Source organism: Hydra viridissima, unplaced genomic scaffold (genome assembly GCF_058129835.1).
Source record: "Hydra viridissima isolate aposymbiotic clone 2 unplaced genomic scaffold, HvirCarnegie_v1 scaffold_16, whole genome shotgun sequence".
NCBI classification, from domain to species: Eukaryota; Metazoa; Cnidaria; class Hydrozoa; order Anthoathecata; family Hydridae; genus Hydra; species Hydra viridissima.
The window spans coordinates 2699315-2712500 of record NW_028324315.1 but is presented as its reverse complement, the minus strand read 5'-3'; the positions used below and the strand labels follow the sequence as shown (position 1 = coordinate 2712500).

The window sequence follows — 13186 nt, the reverse complement described above, 5'->3', positions numbered from 1 at the left end:
TCATGATAATCATCATCTTAATCATCATGATCATCAAGATCATTATCATGATTATCATGATCATTATCACGTCAGGCCGCCAACTTAACTTCATACTTATCACTTGAAACTTCATACTATGAAGTTTCAAGTGATAAGTATGAAGTTAAGTTGGTGGCCTGACGAACTTTACAAAAGTCATTTTCATATCAAATCATGAAAAATACAGATACTGTGTTTTGATATTGTACAGCTGAGTATCTATATCGAGTGTACTTTAAATAAAGACTTTTCTGTAAGGGTTTAAAGGCCTAAATACTCGTGTAATTAGTGCGCCACTTATACAAGATAACTTAAGTTACTTAGAGTTAAAATCAACATTTTATTTAGGAAAAAAAAAGCTCATTGAAAAATATTTTCTTTTCGTTTCAAAAATGTTTTTCGTAGTTGAATTTTTCATTGAAGCGGATTTCTACCTTCAGGTGAAAATTCAAAACGCATTAGTTGAACTTTACTTTTTATAATTATAATTCGGAATTTATAATTATAACTCGGAGCTTTTATAATTATAATTCGGAAAAATCATTTTCTTCCGTCGTAAAGGTTTTGAAAATTTAAAATAAAGTTGCATTAATACCGCTTGGCAATTACAAATATTACAATTCAATACCAATTACTAGTGTTGAACTGCTTAAAAATGTTCATTTTCAGACTTGAAATCTTCTCTTAAATATTTGATATCAATAAATTTTTACAATCTTGTTGAACAAATTGTGGCATTCTCTGGAAGATTTTCACCAAAATTACAAAATTTTCAATCAATAAAACAATAATGTCGTGTTGTGCATTATGTTCTCAGGTTTTATGGCTCTTAATTTTATTTGACGTAAGAAACTATGAAAGAAAGGAAATAAAGCTAAAAGGAATTTATCAAAACTCCGACTGGCAAAAAGTTTTGAGAAAATATCTTATTTCGGAAAAATATCTTTTTTCGGAAAAATATGAGCAACATGGTCAAATGTTCACAACTTTCACGCTATAAAACCACAAAAAACTTTTATGTAATATACGTAACGCTAAATTTAAGTAATAAACAAAACAAAAAAGTTCTTCGCCAGAAGAAGCTGTCAACACAAAATCTTTGAAGGAATTCAAAAACATTTACAACAGATTTTATGAAAACTTGCATTGATACTTAAAAAGGTTGTCAAATTGTGCAATTCACACTTGCTGATGCTTCTAGCAGCTACAGCATTAAACTAATTATATATTATCACGAATTTCCACGGGGATGAATAGATACTCTCGCCAATTATATATTATCACGAATTTTCACGGGGATGAGTAGATACTCTATTTCAATATATATATATATATATATATATATATATATATATATATATATATATATATATATATATATATATATATATATATATATATATATATATATATATATATATATATATATATATATATTGAAATAGTATCATCAGAAGATTCGTAATCAGTACACGACGAAATCATCAATTATCTAAATATGAATTTTTTTATCGGAAAATTTATGTTCCCTTGCATTTTATAAAATTAATTTACACCAATTTCCGAATAGCGAAAATGCTTTTTTTATAATTGGTTCATCAATGCCTTCGGAAGAGTTATTTTTAGGTGTTCCCGAAATCATTACAGAACGGCGAAACAAATAAAAAATGGACTTAAACCTGATTTAGCTGAACAATGTGTCTTTTTAAACCAAGACGTGTAAAATTGCTTATCTGTGTTTTTTTTTTTCTTTACTTTATTATTGCAATATCCGTTTTATTTTGTTTGTTTATTCGATTTTAATTCATCTAATAATATATTGGATGAATTAAAATTGAACAAAAAAAATTGTTAAGTAACCATTGAAATGTTTAGGAAGTACAAGCTTTTACTGTACTTTATCAAATGCTAAAAGCTTGTACTACCTGAATACAAGCTTTTAGTAAAAAGTTGTACCCCCTGAACATTTCTATGATTGCTTACCATTTTTTTTTTTTCGATTTTAATGTACTCCCTGAACTTTTAAACTTGTTTGATTACGGATAAAAATCGAATGTTATCTTTATATGCAATCAAACAAGTTTAGAAGTTCCTTAATTGTTAAAGAGATCTAAGCCCAAGTTACTGCTCTGCTTTTTGTTTTGTTCGTTTTTCTATAATTGCAAATACCGATACAAAAACGCTAATTAAAGTGCTGGTATTAACTTTGAACGAGTTAAATCTTTCTAAAGAAATATCAAGAATGTTGATGTTTTTGCAACAATGCGTTATCAATCAATATTCGGCGAAATTTGCAGCACTATTGAAAATTTTCTAAATGCTTGCTGGTTTAAAGAAACTTTTCTATTGGTGATCATCAATTTTACACAAAAATCGGGAAATTTTTTAAAAAAATTGGGAAAATTCTTTAAAAAATCGAAACGTTCACTCTTCACATAAAGATGGCGCTGCGGTTGCTCATTTTTTCTTTAAAATAATTTTTTTATCTAGATTACAAATCCGGACATTATTTTCAATATGGAGGATGACCCGAGAGAAAAATTGAGCGGATTAAATAAGAATAGGGAGCTCTTCTGTGTAGGGTGATTTATTTAAACTTTTAATTGAATGGTAGCCTAAAATGTTAAGGTCATTGAAGCAAATTTTCAACAAATATTAAAAAAAACAAAAGCACAAAAGGATGATTACTCAGCTGTGACATCAGCTTACCTCATCTGCTGTAATTTTATGAGCTTTTGCGTGTTAAAAAATGATACTCTCGACGTAATAGAAATTCCTAAGCATTTGGAAATTCCAAAGGAAATTCCCAAGGAATCTTTTTATAATTCGGTTAAGTGTAAATTACATTTGTTGCTAAGAAACCTGTTATTTTGCGAAAAGCGTTTCTATTAGTAATAATTTTTAACTGTTGCAAAACAAACAAAGCGCTTTAAGCAAAGGTTTATTCTTAAACCAAGTTAATCTCAATTGTTATTACAATTTTTATTCTCTGTGGTAGAGAGTTTGTTTTGTTAATGTTTAAAAATAAAATGCTCGATTAACAGTAAAAGTCTTTCAATTTAATAAAAAACATCGATCTTCAATTTTGCTGATCTCTTTCGGTAAGTTTTTCAGTATTTTTTCATTTTACGTAATAGTTATATGTTATAAATATATGTTACAAGTATATTTTACGTAATAATTATATGTTATAAATATATTTTACATATTTTATTTTTTCTTTCTTCTTAATTCTTTTAAACTTTTACTTAGATCAGTGGCGGATTTACCATATGCGAGGCCACAGGCAAGTTTTCTATTATATTAGTTGAGTTTTTAATTCTTGTGTTCTATTGTGTTTTGGATATTTATTAAAACGTAACGAAGCAAAAAACGCACTTAAGCTTGGTTTCCAATAGTTGTAGAAACGTCGTACAACAATCGTGCAACATTCGTTTGATTTGTTGTGCGGTAAATTGTTGTGCAACGCAATGTTTCCATTGCATTGAATTAGCGCAAAAACCTTTCAAAAATGTTTTTGAAAGAAAATTTCCCTTATTAGATGCTCTGGCAAATAAAACAAAGTTGTTGTACAACTGTTGTACGACATTCCTACAACTATTGGAAACCAAGCTTTAGGTTTTAAATGTACATTAAGTATTTTTTTTTATTTTGGATGAAGATGCACTAATAAGACTACTAAAAATGCGATACCATTTATTTTTTTCGCAGATTTTAGGAGGATCGATTACATTGACTTAAAACTTAACCTTTCTGACTTTTAAAGACGCAAACTCATCAATTAAATCAGAACAGTCCAAGGACCGACTTATTTTATTTTCAATGGAAATTAAAGCTAATGCAGATAAGCGGTCTTGACCCATAGTGGAACGTAAATAGTTTTTTATGAGTTTTAATTTGGAAAATGACCTCTCTGCGCTTGCCACTGAAATAGGGGAAGTTAGTAAAATTCGTAGGGCAATAAATAAATTTGGAAAAATTTTGATTAAAGAATTTGCCGTAATATACTTCAAAATTTCCAGTGCATCTTTCGATTCCGCCGAAGCTTCCATTCTTAAAAATGTATTTATTCCGAGTATAACTCTTCATGGTTCACGTACGATTCTTCTGTACTAGGATTTCTCAGTGATATTTCTAAATTTTTACAATCATTCAACAATTCATTTGCATCTAAACTTCGCATTTTTTCGGTACGGGTTAAAAAACCTAATATTTTGATTCTTTTGTACTAGGATTTCTCAGTGATATTTCTAAAAATATAAAAGCCACAACAATAATAAGGGAAGTGCCAGTCGTAAATCAAAGAACCCAAGATGGCTTTAACAGCAATGCAAGGAGAGTCTCCAACTTTAGACTTCACCAATTCACCAAGGATATTCACCAAGGATATAAGGCTGATAAAATTTTTTTATATTACTTGTACTAAGAAAAAAAAAATACGAGGCCACCTGAGCGCGAGGCCACCGGCAAATGCCTACTTTGCCTGTGCTTAAAACCGCCGCTGACTTAGATATTTTATTCTCATATATTACTTTAATTCTCATATATCGTTTTAATGAACATGTTGTATGTTTTAATAACAGCGACGCTTTCGATAACTTCCTAAAAAATTTTTTTTTCGTGACATTAGTTCCGCTCTTTATTTTATAATCAATAAACATCCAAGATCTCTTGTTAAAAGATCTGTTATTTAAATCTTCACTCTTTTACAAATAAAATCTACTCAAAGAATTTTCTTTGTCAAATCTCTAGGACTTTTAGCAAGACTTTTTGACTTTTTCTTTTTTCTGATTACAGTTCTTTTTATCATGTTTCTTAATTCTAGCATTTTTCCTGTATTAGCAAATTATACTATATTATATCATTTTATGCTACCCCCTCTCCTTCTCTCTCTTCATGCTGGTCTCAAAGGCCAGTTAGATTTGAAAAGCAAAACTCAAAAGATTGTTTAAACTTATTATTTAATGCTTTAACTGATTGACGTTATCTTATTAGTTTTCAAAAGACGGCTTTTAACGATCTAATTACGTCATGGAGAATCAGTTTGATGATATTAAAGGTAATAAAATTTTTGATAAGTTTTCAACTTGTAATGGAATTTCATTTTCTTAAAACAAACGTTGTAATTTAGTTGAAAAAATCCCACAAGATGTATTTACGACACTTGCAGATTTGTTGAAACATGATTGGAAAAAATTTGCTAGATATCTTTTGATTGATGACTCAGTAATTGATAGTATAGTAGAAGAATTTAAAGCAACAGAAGAACAAATTATTCATGTGCTTAACCAATGGCGTAAGGATAACCCATCGAAAAAATGGCGAGATTTAAAAGACGGATTACATTTTTGTAAGCGGAAAGAATTGGTTTATGAATGCGAACGAAGTAGGTTTTCTTTTGTCTTAGAAATTTTTCTGAAAAAACTTCAAAAAAGATGTGAAAATTTTCACTTTTTAAAAAAAAAAAATTTTTTTTGCAGGAATAATATACGTATGAATTTTGTTATTTTTTTAATTTTTTTAATTAATGGCTGTTAAATTTAATTTTAATTATTACTTATTTATGAATCCATACAATTTACAAACTGAACTCTCTTTTTATACAGTTTTATAACCGCGTCATTTTGACACATTTAATGCATTAACAATTACATACATTAACACCTACACACATTAGCACATATACACTAACACCTACACGCATTAGCACCTACAAACATTAACACCTTCACACACGCTAATTACATCTTAAAGACGTTATTCACGACATTTACGGCCAAATTAAAGTTTGTAGCATATTTACTTGAATAGCCTGTCTGAAGAGTGTTTTTAGCTAATTACTATTTGAAAAAGGTTTTGATACGTGCATTGACTGTCAGAAACGTTTGTGTATGTTTTACATTCTTAAGCATTTTACATTTTAACGACACTTTTCCATAAAGTTGCCAAGTGTTAACATTTAATGAAAAAATTAATACGTTATATATATATATATATATATATATATATATATATATATATATATATATATATATATATATATATATATATATATATATAAAATCAATTTATATTTCAGAACTAACATCTCGAAAATCAATATTTGGCATCGTTCCACCAATAAAAGCATTCTTTTCGCGTGACGATGAACTTCATCAAATTCACAAATATGTTTACCAAAAAAACGAATTAGATAAATCAATTACGGTTTTAACTGGAATGTCTGGAGTAGGAAAAACTCAGCTCGCTAGAAAGTATGCCGCGATTTACAACAACTGTTTTGAAAGTGTTGTGTGGGTGGATGCAGCATTAGACAAAATACAAATCTCCATTACTAATATTTATCATGTATTAGGGTTAAGCGTAAAAGATTCTCAAGGCGACGCCTTTGACTTTGAAGTAGTTTCTAGACAAATTGATAACGACGAATTCGATATTAATGTAATCGCAAAAAAAGTGCATAACTATTTTGAAAGAGAAAAAACGTTATACGTTTTCGACAATGTGGATGACAATGGTAGCGTAAAGTATTTTGAAAAATACGTGTCTACTAAACCAAACGCATTTACTTTAGTCACATCGCAATCGAAAACATTTTCTGCTAATGTTCATCAAGTCCAAATCAATCCTTTCTCGCAACGGGATGCTCTTCTTTTCATGAAGAGAAATGTAAAAACAAACAATGACGAAAAACTAAAAGAAATAACCGAAGTGCTAAGATATCATCCGTTCGCCATTAATCAAGCTATTCTCTATATAAACAATAACAGCATCTCTTTGCAAGAATACTTAGATCTTTTTCAATCAAATCCCGCCAAAATATTTAATGAAGTCTTACACACCGAGGTAGAAACAAAGTCTGCAATAACATCAATCAACATAGTATTAAATAAAATAGAAGCATCTAATGAAAAATCTCTAGAAATTTTACACTATTTATCATATTGCGACGGTCAGAACATAACAATAGAATTTATTCGTGACATTTCAAAATACTTGAAAATAAACGACGATCGTATTATAAATCGGGCAGTTACATTACTACTTAATTATTCCTTACTAGATCAGTTCGATGATGACAAAAACAGGTATGTAATGCATGAAATTACACAGTTAGCGTGCAAATGTTATCAAAATCGTAAAGAAATAACAAAAATAATCAACGAAAATACCGTCGATTTTCTAAAATTCCAGTTAGAAGACGTGAAGGATCAAATTGATAATAGAAATCAATTTTATAACCATTTTCTCCGCATGTTTCGTAACAATAAACAAAAAATGTGTGAAGCGTTCCATCAACAGAGTGAGAGTATCCGACGTTTCTTATCAAATAAAGGTTTTTTTCAAGAAGCAATCGACATACTTGATCATATTCAAGACTATAACACGAAATTGTATGGATCTGAGAATGAAGTAACTTTAGATACAAAGCATAATATAGCACTTTGTTTGAATGGTATGGGAAAATATAATGAAGCTTTAGAAACTTATTATCAAGTTGATAAAATACAAACTGATATTCTAGGAAGCAATCATCCATCAACATTAGCTACAAAAAATAATATAGCAAACTGTTTGAACAATATGGGAAACTATAATGAAGCTTTAGAAATTTATTATCAAGTTGATAAAATACAAACTGACACTTTAGATATCAATCATCCTTCAAGATTGGCTACAAAAAATAATATAGCAAACTGTTTGAACAATATGGGAAACTATAATGAAGCTTTAGAAATTTATTATCAAGTTGATAAAATACAAACTGACACTTTAGAAATCAATCATCCTTCAACATTGACTACAAAAAATAATATAGCCAGCTGTTTGAATGAAATGGGAAAATATAATGAAGCTTTAGAAATTTATTATCAAGTTGATAAAATACGAACTGATAATTTAGGAATCACTCATCCATCAACATTGAATACAAAAAATAATATAGCAAACTGTTTATACAAAATGAGCAAATATAATGAAGCTTTAGAAGTATATTATCAAGTTGATAAAATACAAATTGATATTTTAGGAATCAATCATCCATTAGCAATAGCTACAAAAATTAATATAGCAAACTGTTTGAACAATATGGGAAACTATAATGAAGCTTTAGAAATTTATTATCAAGTTGATAAAATACAAACTGACACTTTAGAAATCAATCATCCTTCAACATTGACTACAAAAAATAATATAGCCAGCTGTTTGAATGAAATGGGAAAATATAATGAAGCTTTAGAAATTTATTATCAAGTTGATAAAATACGAACTGATAATTTAGGAATCACTCATCCATCAACATTGAATACAAAAAATAATATAGCAAACTGTTTATACAAAATGAGCAAATATAATGAAGCTTTAGAAGTATATTATCAAGTTGATAAAATACAAATTGATATTTTAGGAATCAATCATCCATTAGCAATAGCTACAAAAATTAATATAGCAAACTGTTTGAACAATATGGGAAATTATGATGAAGCTTTAGAAATTTATTATCAAGTTGATAAATTACAAACTGATATTCTAGGAATCAATCATCCTTCAACATTGGCTACAAAAAATAATCTAGCAAGTTGTTTGAAACAAATTGAAAAACATAATGAAGCTCTGGAATTATTTTCTAAAATTGATAAAACACAAGTTATCATTTTAGGGATCAATCATCCATCAACATTGAATACAAAAATTAATATAGCAAGCTGTTTGAATGAAATGGGAAAATACAATGAAGCTTTAGAAATTTATTATCAAGTTGATAAAATACAAGTTGATATTTTAGGAATCAACCATCCATTAACTTTAAATACAGAAAACAGTATTGCAAACTGTTTGCAACGGATGGGAAAGTATAATAAAGCCTTAGAAATTTATCATCAAGTTGATAAAGTACAATCTGATATATTAGGAATCAATCATCCTTCAATATTGGATACAAAGCATAATATAGCACTTTGTTTGAATGATATGGGAAAATGTAATGAAGCTTTAGAAATTTACTATCAAATTGATAAAATACAAACTAGTACCTTAGGAATCAATCATCCATCAACATTAGTAATAAAAAATAATATAGCAAACTGTTTGAGCAATATGGAAAACTATGATGAAGCTTTAGAAATTTATTATCAAGTTGATAAAATACAAACTGATACTTTAGATATCAATCATCCTTCAAGATTGGCTACAAAAAATAATATAGCAAACTGTTTGAACAATATGGGAAACTATAATGAAGCTTTAGAAATTTATTATCAAGTTGATAAAATACAAACTGACACTTTAGATATCAATCATCCTTCAAGATTGGCTACAAAAAATAATATAGCAAACTGTTTGAACAATATGGGAAACTATAATGAAGCTTTAGAAATTTATTATCAAGTTGATAAAATACAAACTAGTACCTTAGGAATCAATCATCCATCAACATTAGTAATAAAAAATAATATAGCAAACTGTTTGAGCAATATTGGAAATTATGATAAAGCTTTAGAAATTTATTATCAAGTTGATAAATTACAAAATGATGTTCTAGGAAGCAATCATCCATCAACATTAGCTACAAAAAATAATATAGCAAACTGTTTGAACAATATGGGAAATTATGATGAAGCTTTAGAAATTTATTATCAAGTTGATAAATTACAAAATGATGTTCTAGGAAGCAATCATCCATCAACATTAGCTACAAAGAATAATATTGCAACCTGTTTGAAACAAAGTGGAAAATGTAATGAGGCTCTGGAAATTTTTTCTAAAGTTGATAAAATGCAAGCTGATACTTTAGGAATCAGTTATCCATCAAGATTGCGTACAAAAGATAATATTAAAAACTGTTTGAAAGATATGGCAAAGTTTAATGAAGTTTTAGAAATTTAATATCAAGTTGATAAGGTGTTATCTGATATTTTAGGAATCAAGCATATATGAACATTGAAGTCAAGTATTGATATTGCAAACAGTTTGAAAGAAATGGGAAAATATAATGAATCTTTAGAAATATTTAGTCAAAATGTTAAAATACAAACAGATTTTTTATTAATCAATCATCCTTCAATATTCAATACAAAAACTTATTTAACAAACTGTCTGTTTAAAATGGAAAAGTAATGAAGCTTTAGAAATATATTATCAAGTTGATAAAATGCAAACTGATATTTTTGGAATTAATTATCCATTCACATTGAGCACTAAAAACTAAAAAATAAACTGCTTTCAAAAATTGGGAAATGATGAAACTACAAAAAGTTTTTTAAGTTAACAAGATAATCACTTTGTCAAATTTGCAAAAAATACTCAAACCCATCTACAGAGGCTGGGAAAATATAAGGAAGCGTTTGAGATTTAGTCTAACTTTTAGTCGACTGACTCATTAATTGATACTGGTACCAAAAAGTAGATTTGCTTTATTTTGCCACTTGATGGTTGTAATAAGTTCCTAAAAGTTTAGTAACAATTTTTTTTTAAATTGTAGCCAATACAAGGTATTTAGAGCTGTTGTAATCATAATATGTTTTTATGTATGTTCAGCACCAGGCTGTGATAAGTTCATTAAATTCTAGTGATTAAAAATGTATGTTAGATCATTGTTAACCAGCTAACACCATTAGTAGATCAGCCTTAAGATTTAACTCATAATTCTCATTTTCTTCTTGATGCTGCTTGTTATTACTTAAGAATACAAGTTGTTGTTAGTTGTTGTTAGAAAATTTAGCAGACTTAAAGTAAATGGAATCGCACTTTTCATAATTCTGCAGCCAGATGGACTGCAATTAAAATAGATTCAATTGTGAATCAAAGTTAAATACATGGAAACTAGTGCATATATTTTATTCAATATAAAATATACCAGGAATGCGTACCACTAGAAGCGATAGATTCACCAGGTCATGGTTCTTGATCTGGTGACTTCATCTCTTCTAATTGTACGCATTCCAAAACAATTACAATCAAAAAGTTCGTTGTGATTTGAGGGTCTACAATGAATTTTGATAATGAATTTTCAGTTTTAACTCACGCTACCGCGGTATAACTTAACAAAGTCCTATGCTTTAAGAAAGTCCTAATTTAAGAAATGACAAATTTCGTATAAATAAAAGAAACATTTGCGGAAAATAACTTGTTGTTTTAACTAGATATCTAGTTAGATAAAATAACTAAAATTTTTTCTCTAAATGTTTATTTTATGTATACGAAGTTTGTCATTTCTTAAATTAGGACTTTCTTAAAGCATAGGACTTTGTAGGTCATACCACGGTATGAGTTCTGGCGACATGAATTATAAGACCAAATAAATTTAATGAATAAAATCAAAGAATTCCTTAAACAATCCACACTCAGTTAAAATATTTTTTAAGTCTGACAATAAATCTTAACTTTTCGAACTTTTGACGGGTTGCGTAACGTCAGCGAATAAAATGTCCGAAATGAAAATCTAATGGAAACATATAAAGAAATTAATGTTCCCTTACATTTTCATTACATGTTCTATTACATTTTCTTGACTTACTTTAAAAATTTTAGGTACCGTTTCGTTTTTAAAAGTTTTCTGTCATTTTCATTTCGAACAATTTATTCTCTGACGTTGCGCAACCGCCTGAATCTTTTTGATAATTTGTTTTGATATTTGTTGCGATAAGTTAAGATCCATTATATATATATATATATATATATATATATATATATATATATATATATATATATATATATATATATATATATATATATATACAAACTAAATCATTAGCTAGGTTCATTTAGCATTACAAAAAGCTTCACGCAACTGCGATCTTCAGATTTTTTTAAACCGTGAAAGATGTAACGACAAAAAAATTGCTATTGAGTGTCTTCTATGATGGGAACAAAGTTTTTTTATTAAAAAATTGTTTTCATGGCTGCACCTTGATGTAAGCACGCTTCGTTTGCTGAGTAAGCTCAGCTTCGGCGTAATAATTGATACTTTTTCGTCAAGCAAAAATTTCACTATTTATCACCAGGTTTAAATAGTTCTGCTTAATTGAGAATATTCCACGTAATGTTAGGCTTTAAACTATTATTTTCACACTCCCATATCAATTTCGAACGTTCAGTGGAGTACTTTCATACAGAAAGGAATTCTAATATTTATACCATCTATCTTTGAAGGTTTTCTCAGTAAGTCCAATATAATAATGCCCCTTTGCTGGTTGATAAGTTTATCATTGCAAGGTTTTTTCTCAAGCATTTTCCACTTAGCGTGCAAATAGCTTGTCGGCAATGAGCGGTAATAATTTCTTGATGCTTGAGAGGTAGCTATAACTAACCTCTGCGTTGTTCCGGTTAAAAATTTTGTGAAATTTTTTGGCCTTAAGGAAAGTATTTATCAATTAAACCCAAAAATATCTTTGCTACTTTCTTTTAACGTTCAGTTAATACGGAGGGTTAAACCAAATAACGTTTCGTTTTTAAGATCCTGCATCACGTTTTGGGGTAATTTGATTATAAGAATTTTGTTTTAGAGTTCGCAATGATCGAGAGCGTCTTTATAAAACGGTGCGGCTCAATCAAAAACTTCTTTGTTTGAAGATATTTTACTGATACGGTTAGAATTCATTTTGGGTATCAATTTAATGATATTTATTGGGTGATTGGAATTGATGTTAACATATACTGTCGCTCACGAAAGTTAGGACAATGGAGACTTTTTCAAAAAAGCAATATTAACATGTAATTACGTTATAGAATTTTTAATTTTATATAAATAAAAATTGCATTTTTTATACATTTATATATATATATATATATATATATATATATATATATATATATATATATATATATATATATATATATATATATATATATATATATATATATATACATTAGTCATTTTTATGTAATAAAAATTTACAAAAACCATTATAATAAATAAATTTTCGTTTCGTCAAAAAAAACCAACCTTTGATATAATAACAGCTTCAACTTTACTCTGCATTCTTTCAATTAATTTTCTAATTGTTTCTTTCTGAATATTATTCCATTCCTGTTCTATAATGTTTCATAAATGAGATTTTGATGTTGGACATACAGTTCTAATTTTTCTATCCAGTTCATCCCATAGTTACTCAATAGGGTTGAGGTGTGGTCTTTGGGGAGGCCAGGTCATTCCTCGTAATACAAT

The 13186-nt window shown here is 28.2% G+C and overlaps 1 protein-coding gene across 1 annotated transcript; it reads left to right on the top strand.

Moving 5' to 3' along the window:
* The first annotated feature begins 2105 nt into the window (after window positions 1-2105).
* Window positions 2106-10599, top strand: LOC145198551 (uncharacterized). Its single transcript, XM_090073536.1, has 5 exons — window positions 2106-3122; window positions 3274-3307; window positions 5017-5080; window positions 5153-5407; window positions 6101-10599. Exons 3-5 carry the CDS (start codon window positions 5053-5055, stop codon window positions 9904-9906), a joined length of 4089 nt encoding a protein of 1362 aa, XP_089929662.1. The 5' UTR covers window positions 2106-3122; window positions 3274-3307; window positions 5017-5052; the 3' UTR covers window positions 9907-10599.
* The last annotated feature ends 2587 nt before the right edge of the window (window positions 10600-13186 follow it).

What these genes read in the sequence shown, in the direction of transcription:
- LOC145198551 (XM_090073536.1), top strand. Translation starts at nt 5,053, where the DNA reads ATGGAGAATCAGTTTGATGATATTAAAG. An exon ending in TCAGTTTGATGATATTAAAG is followed by an intron (nt 5,081 to 5,152) that starts GTAATAAAATTT and finishes GTTGTAATTTAG; the next exon opens with TTGAAAAAATCCCACAAGAT. An exon ending in GGTTTATGAATGCGAACGAA is followed by an intron (nt 5,408 to 6,100) that starts GTAGGTTTTCTT and finishes TTTATATTTCAG; the next exon opens with AACTAACATCTCGAAAATCA.